Source organism: Anoplolepis gracilipes, chromosome 10 (assembly GCF_047496725.1).
Source record: "Anoplolepis gracilipes chromosome 10, ASM4749672v1, whole genome shotgun sequence".
NCBI classification, from domain to species: Eukaryota; Metazoa; Arthropoda; class Insecta; order Hymenoptera; family Formicidae; genus Anoplolepis; species Anoplolepis gracilipes.
In genome coordinates this window covers 10,443,102-10,461,752 of record NC_132979.1, presented here as the reverse complement: position 1 = coordinate 10,461,752, position 18,651 = coordinate 10,443,102, and the positions used below count along the sequence as shown (strand labels likewise).

Below are 18,651 nucleotides of genomic sequence, written 5' to 3'. Positions count from 1 at the left end.
CGTAGCCGTTTTGAGAAATATACATTTTTGTTAAAATGGCAACGATTTGAAAAAAAAAAGTCATTTTTGGCTTCAAAAATTTGAATGAAATAAAGCGATAGCGGCGAGACTTTTTAAGATATCACAAAAATCCTACGTACAATCCTAGATAATGTTGAAATAAAGATCTGGGTAAAAATTCAAGTCAATCGGATAAAAATTGGCGAAGTTATGCTGCCCGCCGTTTTAAAAAATGCTGTTTCGAGAAAAATGCTGAGCGTCGTTTGGCGTCTGTTCATTCTATAACTGACCTCGTGTCTAAAATAACGGTCAAAATTTTGGCAGAGCCATGTACAGGTACAAAAAAAAATTCATAAGAATAAGTGTCCCTTTGCAGATAACAGGCTCTTTCAATAAGCCGCTTACACGACGTAGCACAACACGGTGACGCGCTTCACTATACTCACTCGAAATATCATTTTCCTTTGCGATTTCGAAGTCGGGTCTAATATATATCATTTTTAAGACTATAAGGAATATTTTAAGCAAAAAAAAATTCGATTTTTTGAAAGTGTCAAGGTAGTCTAACCCCTTAATCAAATATGTATTAATTGAGCACCATTTTCTCTGTAGAATCCAATAGGTTAGCTTTGATCATTCGTATGATTTTATGTTGGCTAAATTGAAGCTAATAACATTAAAGAATAAAAGAATTTTGCTGGACTTACTGTTACTCTTTAAATTGCTAAACGGGCAAGTTATGTGCTCTGGTTTATTGGAGGCTGGATGAGACTGCATATTCCAGCTAGGTTTCTTATAATTAGATGCAGTCTATTTTTTTATATTGAGTTGCATCGAACTTCCTATGGGAAGTTTAAACTCCTAAGCAGGCTGTACTTGTTAGTGAATAAAGTTGTTGACCGCGTGGATTTCTTTTATGAGTCTCTCGACTCGTTTAAATAGCACTTTGCCTTCGTTAAATATTTTCTGTGCTCTGCTGATGTTGTATGACTTAAATTATTTTGTACAAAAGGCTTGTCTTTTGATCCGTTTGCATAAATAAATAAATAATATATTATATACATTAATCATAGAAAATTAATAAATAATTTGCTGTGTAACTAACTTATGTATAATAATTAGAGAAAAATTAATTCTCTGTAAAACTAACGTACTATCAATCTGCGTCTGACTCTTAGTAGTCCGCTTTTAAATATTATGTTTATACATGAAGAGTTTTATTAATTTATTGATTATTAATTTATTACTTAGATTTGCATATGTATATCAAACAAATCATCAAATTAAAAAAAATAATCAAATCTCAAAATTAATAAATAAAAAAAATTGAAAATTCAATCTGAAATTAATCTGAAGTATTAGATTTAAGAGCAATTTTTTAATTCTTTTTATTTCTTTTTCGGCTGTTGAATGAATCTTAAAATTTTCAATGATTTTCAATAATTTTATTGCATATTATTAAGTATACGCGATATTATAGTGCGCATATTTTGATTTTTTTTAAAATAAAACAATCAAATAGAAATGATATGAAAAACTGAATACATATGCTCTGCAGAAATATTTTTTCTCAGTCTTGCTACTAATTGTAAATAATTTAAAAATTGAATTTGCTTGTGAGTGAAAAGATAAAATATGTTGTTAAACTTTTCGTTAAGGGGATACCGTACCGTCCTACCTTACCGATCAAAACGATTATTTAATACTAAACAAAAATTATTTTATTGGTTGTACAGAATGAAAAATGCTTTTCCATGATTAAAGTATATACAGTAACGATCGACGTAGTAGTAGTATAATTTTCAGTAAAAAATGAAGAAAATAAATTACAGTTTTATATTATCGATTGGTAGCGTCAAGTCGTAACTATATTTATTAATATAAAAGTTTTGCAATTTGCATGTACAAAATAAGTTCACTTGTGTGTAAAGAAATGCATGACAGAAAATATGTAAACTTGTAGAAAATGAATTTGATGTGTAGTAAAAATAATTTTTGTCGAATATACTTTCGTGCATATGTATCATACGAAATCGAGGATAAATGGATAAAAAAGAGCAGTAGATTAGTGCACCAGCAGATTGGCTGGTGTCGCGATAGTCAGAGCTATAATCTTTTTCTGTGATAAGGAAAGACAATAGTACTATCCTTGTCTGTTTCATGCGTAGAGTAATATACATGCACGCCGGTGATACCGAACCGGCTCACGGCCCGTGTGACACACACAAACGCGAGCCGTGTGAGCTTGGCACGTGCGCGGCACCACATATACACGACTCGCGCTTGTGTGTGTGTCATACGGAGAGTGAGCCATGCATCTGATTTGGCATTATTGATGCACGCTCTAATATCGTTTAGTGTAGTTTTGTGTAGTGAAGTTATTTGTGTAGTGTTAGTTATTTATCGGTCAACAGCACGATTGGAAATATTTGTCTCTCTGTCAACGTAGAGTTTCCTTCAAGGCTGGATGAAAAGGTTAATATTTTCATTTATATAAAAGGAATTGTTTTAATGTTGTTATATCATATGTTATTTATTATATTATATTGTTATCCAAATATGTTATGGCATATCGTTTTCAAATGAAAGATTTCATTACTCAAAGAGCGATCTTATTTTCCAATAAATTTATATTTTTTATCAAATATGAATTTTGATTCATAAGTTATATATAAATAATATATACATATAAAATATAATAATATATAATATTATTTAAATAATATAATATATATAGAGAAAGTTACAATGTCCCATTTGACACTTTCACTTTTATAAAGCACATACTTTATTCTCTAATAATCAAATTATCAAAATAATAAAATAATGTTATAATGTTCTTGAAATTGTCCATTGATCTAAAAATCTAAATATTTCTATTAACACAAAACGGATTTTTAACGTCATTAATCACACTTTTTGAGTGATGACTTGTATCATTTGAAAACGATAATATTTCGTAATTTGACTTCCATAAGTCCATTAAAACATTAGTATTATGAAAATTATTTTACATTTTTTTTCAAATTATATCTTTAAAATAATTCCTAAATGAAACATATAAGTAGTATATATAAAGTCTATTATTAAAATGTGGTTTGCATGTGCGCATTAGTTAAAAAATAATCCCAGAGGCAATTTATTCGTGAGCTGGTTGCATTTTATGCCAGATGCGGTTTGCATGTGCGCACTGATTAAAAAATTATCCCAGAGGCAATTTAGTCGTAAACTGGTTGCAATATTTTATGCCAGATGCGGTTTGCATGTGCGCACTAGTCAAAAAATTATCCCAGAGGCGATTTAGTCGTAATCTGGTTGCAATATTTTATGCCAGATGCGGTTTGCAAAGCGCACTGGTTAAAAAATTATCCCAGAGGCGATTTATTCGTGAGCTGGTTGTAATATTTCGTACTAAATGCGGTTTGCATGTGCGCATTAGTTAAAAAATAATCCCAAAGGCGATTTATTCGTGAGCTGGTTGCATTTTATGCCAGATGCGGTTTGCATGTGCGCACTAGTCAAAAAATTATCCCAGAGGCGATTTAGTCGTAATCTGGTTGCAATATTTTATGCCAGATGCGGTTTGCAAAGCGCACTTGTTAAAAAATTATCCCAGAGGCTATTTATTCGTGAGCTGGTTGCATTTTATGCCAGATGCGGTTTGCATGTAACATTTTGCGCTGCAATTGTAAAGAACATTTTGTTCCCTCCCTCTATCGATATCGCGGCTATGAAATATAGTTGCTAAAGAAAAAAATTGCAAAAAAAATTGGACAAAGAAAAAGAAAAAAGAGATTAAAACTTGCGGATTATTCATTGATGTTAAAAATCCATGCTTGGGTGCATGCTTCTCCTGATGGGCTCATAGATAAAGATGACCTGGTAGAAATAAAATGTCCTCTATCAGCTGAATATTTAACAGCGGAAGAGACTATAAAGACGCTGCCTCAATTAAAAAACGTTTTTGATAAGAAAAATCTAGATAAGATGAATCCAAAACATCGATTTTTCTATCAAGGCCAGTTAAGTGTAACGCAGCGAGAATATTGTATTTTCACTGTGTGGACGCCAAGAAGCTTAAAAATAGTACGTGTTAATAGGGACAATGTATTTTGGAATACTCAAATGCTACCCTTTTTAACACGTTTCTATTATGATTGCATGCTGCCTGAAATCTTGGATAGTCGAAATAATAGACATATGCCTATTAGAAATTCTAAATATATAATAGAAGTTCAAGAAGCAGCCCCAAATTTACTGGTCGAAAAAATTGTCGACAATATAATATAGACGAAAATATTATCAAAGAAAGTCAATGTTGCGAATCCAATATTTTACCAATGGAAGCAACTAATACTACTGCTACAGTTCTGACAAATGCGGAACAAGATGACGATTGCATCATTGTTAGTTATTCACAAAATAAAGAAGAACTAACTGAAGATGATATAGCGAGACATAAAGAATTTCTCGATAAACAGGTTATTTCTTTTATAGCCCAGTAAAATTGCTTGATATTTCACGATTTGGAAAAAATAATTGAACAAATGCTGCAATTTCGTGGAGGGGTCTGTTTTGGAGTGCTTTTTGACATATCAAAAGTCCCCATGCGTGGAAACTACGGAAAATTCACAGTGGTGACAAAAAACTGGTTTTTCGTAAATAATTCAAAAAGTATCAAGTTTATGAGCAAAAACATTAATATCAAAATTGTAGCTAATAAAATTCCGCACAATTTAGTTTTTTATAGAACACCACACGACCAATAGAAGCCGAGATAGAATTTTTTAAAATATGGATTATTTTGCGACGCGACGAAAACGCGCCCGCGCGTCGTGCATTTTTTGTTAATATTTTGAAAATGGCCATTTGGATCGCAAAATCGTTTAAATGAAAGTTGTAGAGTACTAAATTTCGAATAAATTGCGTTTTCTTTTTATTCCTGTGCGATCGATTTGCGGAGATACGAATATTTAAAAATTTTTTGAGTGCGCTGTGGCTAAAACTACAATTTTCGTGTGAAAAAATCGATTATAACTCGAAAAGTACTGATTGTACGCATATAGCATATATTATAAAAGTAATAGGGAATAAAATTTTGAAACTTTTCATGTATATTTAAATTCATTTTGATAATGAGTGTATGAGATAAAGGCAAGAAAGTTGCAAAATTTGAATTTTGAAAGGTATTTTGCAAAATAGTTCACTTCCAGTTGACTTTAGGCTATAATAACATATACATTAATTAAAGACAATTAAATTATCTTTAAAATGAGTCGCGGCAGACTTTTCTACGATAAATCGTTTATGAATTATAGGTGTTTAAAAATAAAGGCCAATATACATTTTTATTAAAAATTACAGTTATAGTGCAAAAACGTATGGGTAATAATTTTTTTAAAAATTAGTTTCAATCTATTTTTATTAGTTCATATACATATGAAAATGGTCCAGCTGCGTAAGTCCATCACAAGATGTGTTTTACTAAAAAAAACTGGCATTGGAAAATGCTGTATTTCGGATAGATTATACCAAAATTGCATTTTCATTCCTTTTCTTGTCTATATCTTCATTTCTGTCAACTTTACAAAGAAAATGCACAGGACCTAAATTGAAGAAAATTTTGTTACCTTCAATTTAGGTCCTGTGCATTTTCTTTGTAAAGTTGACAGAAATGAAGATATAGACAAGAAAAGGAATGAAAATGCAATTTTGGCATAATCTATCCGAAATACAGCATTTTCCAATGCCAGTTTTTTTAGTAAAACACATCTCGTGATGGACTTACGCAGCTGGACCATTTTCATATGTATATGAACTATAACTGTAATTTTTAATAAAAATGTATATTGGCCTTTATTTTTAAACACCTATAACTCATAAACGATTTATCATAGAAGGGTCTGCCACGGCTCATTTTAAAGATAATTTAATTGTCTTTAATTAATGTATATGTTATTATAGCCTATAGCCAACCGGAAGTGAGCAATTTTGCAAAATACCTTTCAAAACTCAAATTTTGCAATTTTCTTGCCTTTATCTCATACACTCATTACCAAAATGAATTTAAATATACATGAAAAGTTTCAAAATTTTATTCCCTATTACTTTTATACTATATGCTATATGCGTACGATCAGTACTTTTTGAGTTATAATCGATTTTTTTACACGAAAATTGTAGTTTTAGCCACTAACAGCGCACTCAAAAAGTTTTAAATATTCGTATCTCCGCAAATATCGATCGTACAAGAATAAAAAAAAACGCAATTTATTCGCAATTTAGTGCTCTACAACTTTCATTTAAACGATTTTGCGATTCAAATGGCCATTTTCGAAATATTAACGAAAAATGCACAACGCGCGGGCGCGTTTTCGTCGCGTCGCAAAATGATCCATATTTTAAAAAATTCTATCTCGGCTTGATTGTACGGAGTTCTATAAACAATCAAATTGTGCGGAATTTTATTAGCTACAATTTTGATATTCATGTTTTTGCTCGTAAACTTGATACTTTTCGAATTATTTACGAAAAACCGGTTTTTTGGACCTTTTTGTCACCACTGTGAGTTTTCCGTAGCTTCCACGCATGGGGACTTTTGATATGTCAAAAAGCATCCCAAAACACACCTCTTCACGAAATTGCAGCATTTGTTCAATTATTTCTTCAAAAAAATTCCATTTTACTGGGTTATTAATTTAGTAAGGGACAATGTATTACCTGTACGTTACAAACTAAACGACGAATTATTGGACCGATTTTTACGCGTCGTAAGAAATAAATCTCATTTTAAAACACAAAGTGTGCTATATTTAGAATATTCTCATTTAATTGAAGCAAGTCATAGCGACAAAAGCTTACAAATTATTGGAGGAAATTGTAGTGATCACTGGCGATGTATATTTTTTGACAGCACCAAGCTTTGAGTGTACGACAGTTTACCCGGTTGTACATACGATAAATTGGCGTCTAAAGAAAAAAATTACATTGATCATCGTTATCCACAAATAAGTGCAAATGATATAATATTTGCAAAAGTTCAAGTACAACCTGATGGCATATGTTGTGGAATTTATGTTACAGCTTTCGCCACAGCTGTAGCATTAGAAGGAAATTCTTCTAACGAGAAATATTCCAATCGTGTGGAATACATGAGGCAACATTTTCTTAATATTGTAGCAGAAAATGAATTGTCGCCTTTTCCAAAATGGTAATCCAATGAATCATTGGAAAAAGGCGCTTCAATATTATTGATTTCTTTGTACTCGGAGAGACGAAAATAATACATACATTATGGTTGCGTCTTACGAGAATGGGCGATGGAAGGCGCCTATTCTATATATAAAATATTCTATAAATATATTTTATATTATATATGTTATATATAAAGCCAGGGGCGATCTAACGTGTACTGGCATTATACGTTTCTTTTTGTTAATTACACATTGACGTTCCATATGTATATATGTCAAATGATATATTCATATTCTGTTGCATTTCTTTGTTCGACCAAAATTATTGCCATGCAAAGCCATGTGCGGGAGGAATCGTCATGCAAAATGTGTGCAATGAATATAAACAAAATACTTAATTATTTAAGAATTATATTTATATAACATTGTACATCTAATGTTATATACTTATTTTTATCTCTATATAATAAATACAAATAAATTGTTAAACTTTTTCTTTAATTTTATAAATGTATAGTATTATATATATTTGTGAAATAAATATTTTATCATATTTGATATCTCTTAGACACTTTGCACACGTCTACTTCATCTTGTACATAGCTTTATTATATCATGGTTTTGCATATGCCAAACAATAAATATGGAACTAAATATGCTACAATGTTTAATTTGAGAAATATATATGTGTATATAACACTATATATATCTAATATCATACTTTTCTTATTTTTATCTGTATATAATAAGTGCAAATAAATTGTTTATTATTTATAATACATATTAGGTATAGAGTATATAATTATCTCTATTTTGTATTTTATACCATAATGTGTGTGAAAAAAGTTATGAATACGTGTATTTACAATAATAATAAATATATGTATTTATATAATATATATATATTTAATGCTATTATAAAAATACGTTTAAAAATTTCATTCATTATGGTATAAAATACAAAAAAAGCATAATTTTATATTCAATATCTAATTGTATTTCTAATAGACAATTTATTTTCATTTATATTACATACAGATAAAAATAAGAAAAGTGTATGACATTAGATATGTGTTATATATACATATTTCTCAAAAAATATTGTAACATATTTTGTTCCTACTTATTGCATATTTTGCATATGCAAAGCCATGATATAATGAAGCCACGTACAAGATGAAGTAGACATGTGTAAAGTGCTAAGAGATATGAATGATAAAATATTTATTTTACAAATATATATATATAATACTATAAAAGAAAAAGTTTAACAATTTATTTGTATTTATTATATAGATATAAAAATAAGTATGACATTAGATGTTTATATTATATACACATATTTCTCAAATTTAATTTGTTTACACACATTTTGTATGTGCCTATTAGTCCTCTACATTACGTTCAGCCTTGCGACGAAATTTTGGTCGAGAAAAAAAGTCGTTTCTTTATAACAATTGGAAACGACACATGTACAAAGATTACGCATCAGTGTGTATTATTACTACACAACAAATATCTCTTCGCGAGCGAACGAAAGAGACGATAATAGAAGCGAGCGAGACAATAATAGGAACGAAGGAGACAGTAATAAGAGCGAACGAGACAGTAATAAGAGCGAGCGAGAGAGGCATAGCAGCTGGTAGAGAAAACTCGAAGCTCGAGCCTTTCCTTGCACGCTGCTATTCCTCTGTCGTTCGCTCCTATTACTGTCGCGCTCGCTCCTATTGCTATCTCGCTCGCTCCTATTACTGTCTCGCTCACTCTCATGCCGACTGCGTCGGTAATACTTTTTTAGTTCTTTCAAGGCGGCGCTTAAAATCGCGTATGAGTTCGGCCGACGCTTCGGTATCCCCTAATGATTAAGTACTTACATATACCTGAAAGGCAAACGGATTTACAGTAATTAAATACTCCGAACGTGAAAGGAGACTCACATTAATTAAGTATCTTAATCGTAAAAAGCAAAAAAACTGACATTAAGCATAAACCACAAAATGTGAGAGATACTTACGCTAATTACGCATTTTAAGATATGTAATTAAGATATCTGATTCTCATAGTTAATTCTAGATAATGCTAGAAATAAGAATTATATATCCATACGTACGTAAGTGCAAGCACATACATATCACCAAAGGCGCGCGCATACACGCATGCACACATACACACACACACACGTGTGCGCGCACACACGCACACACACACACACACAAATTCGTGAGCACATCATTGTTTATAGAAATTAGCAAAATTAAAAAATTATTTTAGTAAAATTTAATATCATTAATTTTCTCTCTTCTCAAAATCTTATAAATTTTATCTGAAACATTTTGCTTGCTGGGCTCAATTTTCGAGATATTTGGCTGAACTGTTTATAATGGGACATCCCGTACATGGAGATAAAAAAAATAAATAAATTAGTAACACAAAAAATTTATTATTTGAGTAGGTGATGCACATGACCGATAATATGTCAATAATATTTGAAACAATGGATTTAATACATGCATCTCCCGCTACGGTTTCTCGCTGCGGTATGATTTATATGGAACCAGTTATTCTCGGTTGGCGACCTATTCTGAAATCATGGATTCGCGGATTGAATCCTATTTGGGCGACAAATCAAGAGAAAGTGATATACGAGCTATTCCATTGGCTGATGGATCTCTGCTTACAATTCATCAGAAAGGAATGTCATATAACTATAAGCGCCGGACAGATTCATCGTGCTGTGTCAACTATGTCGATTTTCCAGATGCTGATAGAAAATGGCATCGAGGAGAATCCAAAAATGTTTGACCAATATTTGGTAGTTTGGTTTCAAGCAGCCATAATTGTCTCGATGGTGTGGGGTGCGGCTGGTACTTTAGATCTTGAATCTCGACAAAAATTCGATGCGTTTTATCTCAGTATATGGAGAGGTGAGTACCAAGAATCACCTTTACCCATCAGTGTGGCCTCCGATCCTATCTCTCTGCCAAGTGAGGATGCACTTCACGATCAATATTACAGGTTAGAATCATTTAAAAAATATTATAGAACTCTTGTAATCCCAATGTATGTATGTATTATATATATAAGCGCATAATATTATATAATATTTAAGATATATTCGTAGAATATTATATCTTCTAAAAATATACCTTGAATATATCTTAAATATTATATAATATTATGCACTTATAAGGTATATTATGTATATATATATGTATATGTATATATATATATATATATATATATATATATATATATATATATATATATATAATAGTACTTAATAGTACAACGTATTTAATAGAGTCTAACAACTTTACAATTGTTAGGTACTTAAATAGATGTTACTCTAAGTTAATGTATTGTTACATATGTATATATCCATTTTAATTGCCCCAGGCAAATATTTTGAAAAATATGGAAAATACGAAAAAAGGTTTTAGAAAAAATTGTATGGTTTCGAGAAGGATATAAGATGATGTCATTGATTTAACCTTGAATAATTGTTTGAAGGTTACGTCCAGACTCAAAAACCAAGAATGAGATAATGAAAGGAACTTACCCTTGTCGAAACGCGTAAAACCTTAACGCTTTCGACTCGAACGAACTGTGCAAGGCTGGACCTGGTCAAGGACCTCGAGGGTCTTTTTTACTAGGTCAGTAGGCCGTTCGTTCGGTGGTCCCTTTTCGGTAAAGGAAGTTAATCCCAGTTACGCGGGACGGGACTTTGTGCGATCTTGGAGTCAGGGAATGTGTTTGAAAGGGTTAATAAATTTGATTTAAATTTAAAATTTTTAATTTTTATTCATTTATTAAATGAAAATGAAAATGTATATAAGTATATAGGTTTTAAAAAAATATTACCATTTTAATTAGTCTAATTAATCTTATTAATAGATTGAGTGTGTGGGTGTGTGTGTGTGTATTCGCGGGTGTTAAATCAGTTCGGAGGGACGTCAGCCAGGTAAATTGGAAGTGAAAAAATAAAAAAAAAGGATTTATTACCTGACTAGTATTTATACAATAATATTTAAAATTCTAAGAGAAGGGCCAGGAAAAGAATTATACTTCTTCGAAGGTAATCGTGGAAGAAGGAAATTTCTTTCGGAGAGCCTCTATTAGAACGGCGAGGAGATATCTATGACCGGGGAGAAACCATGGGATAACGAATCCCGCAGGGTTGTTTGCAAGGACGGAGTGGTGTTTTTAAATCAACAGGGCCAGGCCCGATTGTATACGAGCCGTCTGGGAGGGCATGTCGGATCCTTGGGAGGTTATTGATTAAATATTGGATAGGATCCTGAGGCGGGGGACAAGGAGGTTCTTGGTGTTTGGAATTTTCGGCGTAACTCGCGTTTTCTTTCTTGAGGTCGACGACGACCTCGGCAATATCACGAAGGGCCTCCCAAATTTCGTCCGATTCTTCTTGAGAATCAGGTGAATTGTGGGAGGAAGATGGGGGTGAATCTTCCAGGACGATGATAGAAGCTGCTGAGGGTGGACATGGAGGGGGTTCAGAGGTAGAGGGAGTTTCGTTGGAAGAGCCCGGTAAACCGAGAGGAGATGGGGAGGGTTGTTCGTGAGAGGACGATGCTATGGGGTGTGAAGAGGGAGGTGAATCGATGGTGATACGAGGAGATGGGTCAGGTGAGCGGGATGGTTCCGGCTCTCTTGAAGGAGGAAGAAGAGGAGGAATGTTTATTGAAATAGGAGGGGAGATGTCAGTTTTTGTTTGCGGGTTTGTTTGTTTAGCTATAAGTAATTTAAATAACTCTACATTAATTTTTGAAAAGTCTACAATGAAATTCTTATCCGCTAAAAGGCCCTAGCCGCGATTCTGACCGTGCGATGGTTATGGCGCTGTTTATTTACTCTTGCGCCCGACTTAATTCTCTTGAGGGTAGCAGGATCCACTATGAATCCCCGCGAGGAAATGTTAATGTTTTATTTTTCTTTGGGGAAACAGTTCTTGGTTAATTTATTTGTTAAATTACAAAACTAGTAAGAATAATGAGACAAACCGAGAACAAAAGATAATATAGAAAATTTTGACACTAATATTAAAATAGTAGGCTTTAAATTAATTGTAGGAACAGTACGACTATGTAAATTGACAAAGTTTTTATTATCAGTATTAGGGTGAACGAGGAAGGGGTATAAGTTCCCTTAACTATATTCAGTAACTTGAGTGGAAATCTCGGTATACACGAATACAGGTAGGAAGAGAAAAATAAAAAGATTACTTTTAACTGTATTTAGTAACCTAACGTGTGAATGTCGGTGTACATAAATACAAGGGTACAAGAGAAATAAAAAGATTACCTTTAACTGTACTTAGTAACCTGACGTGTGAATGTCGGTGTACATAAATACAAAAGTAAAAGAGAAATAAAAAGATTACCTTTAATTGTAGTCAGTAACCTAACGTGTGAATGTCGGTGTACATAAATACAATGGTAAAGAGAAAATTAAAAGATTATCTTTAACTGTATTTAGTAACCTGACGTGTGAATCCCGGTATACATAAATACGGGTAGGAAGATAAAAATAAAAAAATTACCTCTAACTGCATTCAGTAACCTGATGTGTGAATGTCGGTGTACATAAATACAAAGGTAAAAGAGAAATAAAAAGATTACCTTTAACTGTATTTAGTAACCTGACGTGTGAATGTCGGTGTACATAAATACAAAGGTAAAAGAGAAATAATAAAAAGATTACTTTTAACTGTATTTAGTAACCTGACGTGTGGATGTCGGAGTACATAAATACGATGGTAAAGAGAAAAATAAAAATGGGAGTAAAGCAGAGGGGAGGAAGAGGGAACAGGCAAACTAAAATTTAAATATTAATACTTAAATTATTGACTGATAGACCAAGAGCTGTTTCAATGACTTTAAGTTTGCGGGGGGGGGGGGGGGTAGCAATCGTATAAAATTGTTTATTAGAGACTCACTACTTTTTGAGTGCGTTGGTTGGTTTTAAGAGCTGTAGAAGACCTCGGCAGTGGATTTAGCGGCGTCGGTCTGAATTTGGCAGGAACTCTGGTTAGCGATCCAATTCTTCGTATTGAGTGGCCACTTCACAAAGAGTCTGTGTCAATTGTGGAAACGCACGTCGCGGATTTTGAAAGTATAAATACGCGTAAATGTTAATACCCGCAGAATTAATAGCGGAGTGGAGTATCAATTCCGCGTTTCGAACCCGAGGTCGAAGGAAAATGTTCGTACCGGGTGAGAGACCGAACCGAAGTAGTGATAAGGATTATGATGACGATTATACTGATACTGATACTGATCCTGATACTAATGTCGCGGTACATTGCTTTCGCATTAAATACTAGGATTCGTACCTCCTCTCCATTAGACAATTGGACGAATTAGAATTTTAATTAACGCCCCCTTATGCTTAGGGGGTGTTTCCTTCGACTTCGAGTCTCAAAAATTTCTTCTCTATTGGTTCAAGAGATTTTTCCATTTGGCCAATGAGGAGTTTGGTACCGTCAGAGTCGCTTATTGCTATTTAGAAATTTATTATAAACAGCTGTCACTTTAGGTGGTCCGTCAGGCGAGCTCTCTTATCGAATGCTTCTTAAATTTTTCGTCGCCGTTTCAAATTTATGATTGCAGTCCTAAACAACTGTCTTGAGTTACGGCGACTCTGTTTTATTTAAAATTCTTTTGGAGTTTAGAGAGCCGTTCAAATGTTTATTCTTTATTCGATTTCTAAGACTTCTTTGGTTGTCTTATTTAGAGTTGGTCTCGCCTTACGGAGGTTTGTTAAAAATTTTATTATCCACGTAACGTAATATTCGTGGAGTGCAACTAAAGTGACAGTTCTCACGGTTTGATATTTCGCCGTAGAGAGTTCTTAGAATCATTATCTCTAAGTGTTTATGCATTCCTCTCGAAAAAAAAAGAATCGTGAAGTCTACAGGACGTAACAGTTACATAAAAGTCATTTTTAATTTTTTAAATGTTACTCCCTTTTTTCATTGCATTTTCTTATAGCTTATCTGGAGCACTTTCCAAAATACTATAATAAAATATTTTTTCATTAAGTACTTTTCGAGTTATAAGACCTAATGCGTGTGCGCGCGCGCGCGCGCGTGTGTGTGTGTGTGTGTGTGTGACAAACCGTAGAGTTCTTGCTTTGTTACACGCACGCACGCGCGTGCGCGCGCGCAATATAAAAGAGATGTCCGGTAACCTTCACGTGGTATACTTTGGGTAATGCTAATGCCGGGGGTATTGTCAATTTTAAATCTTATAATTCGAAAAGTACTTAATAAAAAAATATTTTATTATAGTGTTTTGCAAACCTATAAAAAATACAATGAAAAAAGGGAATTCTGAATACAATGAAAAAAGGGAGTTCCATTTAAGAAATTAAAAATAACCTTTGTGACCTTATAATTATTCAAAGTTAAAACAAATGGTTTAATCTTATGTCGAAACCATACAACTTTTGTCTGAAACAGATTTTTTCGTATTTTCCATATTTTTTGAGATATTTACTTGGGGCAAATAAAATGAAACATCCTGTATAAAATTAATATTAATTTTTCTCTTATTATAGTTTCCGCGGCAAAGGATCCTGGAAACGCTTTTTTGATGCTGCAAGAGCTGAGCCTATTCTGGATACAGAAAGTATTGCACGCACCATTATTCCAACGATTGATGTTATCAAGTATCAAAATATGATGTCAACACACATCAAGTATCAACGATGTTTTTTACTTTATGGTGATACTGGTACTGGCAAAAGCCTTTATTTGAAAGATTTATTAACTAATAAGCTTAATGAGAATGAGTATCTGCCCAATCTTATCACTTTTGCACCAAGAATCACAGCAGCCCAAACACAGGAATTAGTACTGTTAAAGCTACATAAGAAACGAAAAAATCAATTTGGACCGCCGATAGGCAAACGTTGCGTTGTTTTTATTGATGAGGTAAACACGCCAGCAAAAGAAATTTATGGCGCTCAACCACCAATCGAGCTATTGCGTCAATTTCTTGATTATGGCATTTGGTTTGATCTGAAGAAACCAGAAGTAATCACCATTTTAGATACTATGTTTGTATGTGCGATGGCGTTGCCTGGTGGTAGCAGACAAGAAATTTATCGACGATTTTTACGTCACTTCAACTTATTTAATGTGTGCAAGTTTGCGCGTGAAAGTTTCTTTAGAATTTTTACGAATCTCGCATTTATTGGGCTAAAACGAAATGGTTTTACTGCTGGCGTGTTACCGATCATCAATGACTTCGTAAATGCCACCTTGCGTATTTTTGACAGTGCAATTTATCATTTAAGACCGACACCACTCAAGCCTCACTATCTGTTCAATGTGCGTGACTTTGTACGAGTAATAACTGGTTGCACATTATTAAAAAAAGAGTCTGCGGATAGTAGCAGAACAGTATTTGGCAAACTGTGGGTGCACGAAGTGCTTCGAGTTTTTGGTGATCGTTTGATTGATCAGTCCGATCGAAATTGGTTATTTTTTACTATCAAAGATATAGTGGAAACTATTTTAAAAGAACGCTTCGATATTTTGTTTGATTATCTGCCGAAATTCCAAAACGAAATTACAGAGAAAAGTTTAGATAACCTAATATTCGGCTTTATGGATATTGAAACTGTAGTAGAAGATCGGCGGTATGAAGAGATTCCTTCGATAGAAGAGTATCAACAAGTAACTTCTTCGTTTTTGATGGAATACAACGATACACATCGCGATAAGATTGATATCGTACTATTTCGTTTTGCACTTAAACATCTCGCCAGAATGTGCCGTGTTTTAGCGATTCCATGCGGAAATATGCTGATAGTTGGTACTGGCGGATCAGGAAGACAGAGCTTGACAAAACTCTCTGCCGCAATGAACAAATATGATCTTTGTCAACCAGAGATCAGTAGTATATATGGCATGCAGGAATGGCGGGAGGAAATTAAGAATGTCCTCAGGTGTGTAGTTATTTATGTACTGAATTATTAATTGCAATAATGCATAATTAAAGATTATCTTTTTGCAACAAATCTTTATGATTATTATTATAATTATTATTAAAACGCCATTATTGATTTTATATTTATTGAACTTCCTATTTTTTTATTTGATATTGATCTACACTTTTATACATACACACATATATACTATACATACGTATACTACATGTATATGTACACACACCCACACACCCACACACACACACACACACACACACACACACACACACACACACACACACACACACACACACACACACACACACACACACACACACACACACACACACACACACACACACACACACACACACACACACACACACACAAAATATATGTATATGTATATTATAATACACACACACGCATGCACGCATACGCACACGCACACGCATACACACACACACACAATGTATGATGTAGGCAACAATTTGTTATTTTGTCTATTAAAATTATTGTTTGTTGCTAAATAAATAATTTATTACGATAATCTTTTATTTAAAATAAATAATAATAATAATATTCATTCACAAGATTTCTATTTTATCGAAATTAAATTCTTGATTTTATTAGATTTCTTTGATTTTATAATCCGTGATAAGGGAATATTGCGAGGTATTCCTATTAATGTGATTATCCATTAGTATGTGTTTTTAATAATCTACCCGGTTAACCTACATACGACATGATAGTTTTTATACGATATTTTATACATTATTCTTACATAATTATTTCAGAAGACCAGCTTTATGTACTTCAATGAAAAAGCGTAATTTATTACATACTTTTAATCTATAATTAAATTTTATATTTTTCTTCGGTTCTTTCGCGATTTTAAATATAGGAATAATCTCTTCATTTCTTAACCTTGGAACCAATAGAAAATTTAATTTATTTAAGGTAAAAACCGATGACACTAGTAACAACTGAAAGTTTAGATATATTAATATTTTTGTATTTGTTGAAGGTGATTTCCAAAGAAAAGATAAAACGCAGAACAATTAAAAAAGATTTTAATTTAGTTGCGCTTAACTTACTACGCCTCTTATTATTCCACTATCTAAAGAGTATAGAGTAATAAGGGGAGGTAAATTGCCCCCGAAGATAAACGTAGTGACTCTTTGAAAGTAACTTATAATGAGTAAATGCAATGTGCAATGTTTCAGCTTTCGAAATCTCTTCGTTAGTGTTATCAAGTGAGTTTGAAAAACTAACATATTTTATATCTCTCGAACGGTTAGAGATAATTTAATAAAAAAAATATGCAGAGGGGGCATTAAGGAAACATTATATATTTTTTTCAAATGTCTATATAGTCAGTTAATGCACAAAAAAAATTCAAGATTTTTTTAAGAATTTTTTTCGGAATAAACCCTTCGTATGACCCTCTTGAAAACAATTGAAAATAAACCTTGTTTTATTCTATTTATATAAAAAGTTAGCCAACTAAGTCGATTTGGTGGAATAAGTTAAAAAAAATAAAAATGACAATTTAACTCATGTTTTGTTATTTTTAAATAAAAAAGTGATTTAATTAATTATTATTTTTACATAAAATATTATCATATTGTATATATAACATATTATATACAGGGTGAGGCAATGACTATTATCACCTAAAATATATTCGAATCTGTAAAAAGTCTACAGGAAAATTTGTGTAAACAAAATTGCACAGTACAAAGAGGGTTATTATATAGCGATAATAATTTTTGTCGAGGTGGAAGGAGATATCAACATCTTCTAGTAAATTAAATTGTAAGTTTTTATTTATTTATTAATATTTATTTATTATTTACTTATATTATAGTTATTGTGAATTATTATGAAAAACGTATCTTTTATCGTATTTTTTCTCTTGCTTCTAATTTTGTCAAATGATATTGTGATATGGGTTCTGAATTTGTTATATGTTCCTCTATTATATTATGAAAAGAAAACATCGAATCCATTTAAAAAAATGAAGATGATTTTAATCTCCGAAACGCCTCTACCTGGACAAAAATTGTTATCGCCATATAATAGCTCTCTTTGTACTGTGTAATTTTGAGTACACAAATTTACCTGTAGAGCTTACAAATTCGAAGATATTTCAGGTAGGAATAGTTATTGGTTCACCCTGTACAACATATATAAGAAAAATTAATTATAAAAATATTATGTGTTTATATACACACATATATATATATATAAACATAATATTTTTATAATTAATAATAAATATAATTCTAATATGTTGTTTTTCTTATATATGTTATATATAATATGTTATATATAAAATATTATAATATTTTATGTAAAAATAATAATTAATTAAATTACTTTATAATTTAAAAATAACAAAACATGAGTTAAATTGTCATTTTTATTTTTTTTAACCTGTTCCTCCAAATCGACTGAGTTAGCTAATTTTTCATATAAATAGAATAAAACAAGGTTTATTCTC

General features: G+C 32.1%; 1 protein-coding gene across 1 annotated transcript in view; it reads left to right on the top strand.

Moving 5' to 3' along the window:
* Positions 1–9,432: 9,432 nt before the first annotated feature.
* Positions 9,433–18,651, top strand: part of LOC140670391 (dynein axonemal heavy chain 7-like) — a 54,036-nt gene continuing 44,817 nt past the window's right edge. Inside the window, exons 1-2 of the mRNA XM_072900947.1 lie at positions 9,433–10,208; positions 14,769–16,163. Of these exons, the coding sequence (XP_072757048.1) occupies positions 9,649–10,208; positions 14,769–16,163 (1,955 nt within the window). The 5' untranslated portion in view covers positions 9,433–9,648. The remainder of the gene's footprint in view (positions 10,209–14,768; positions 16,164–18,651) is intronic.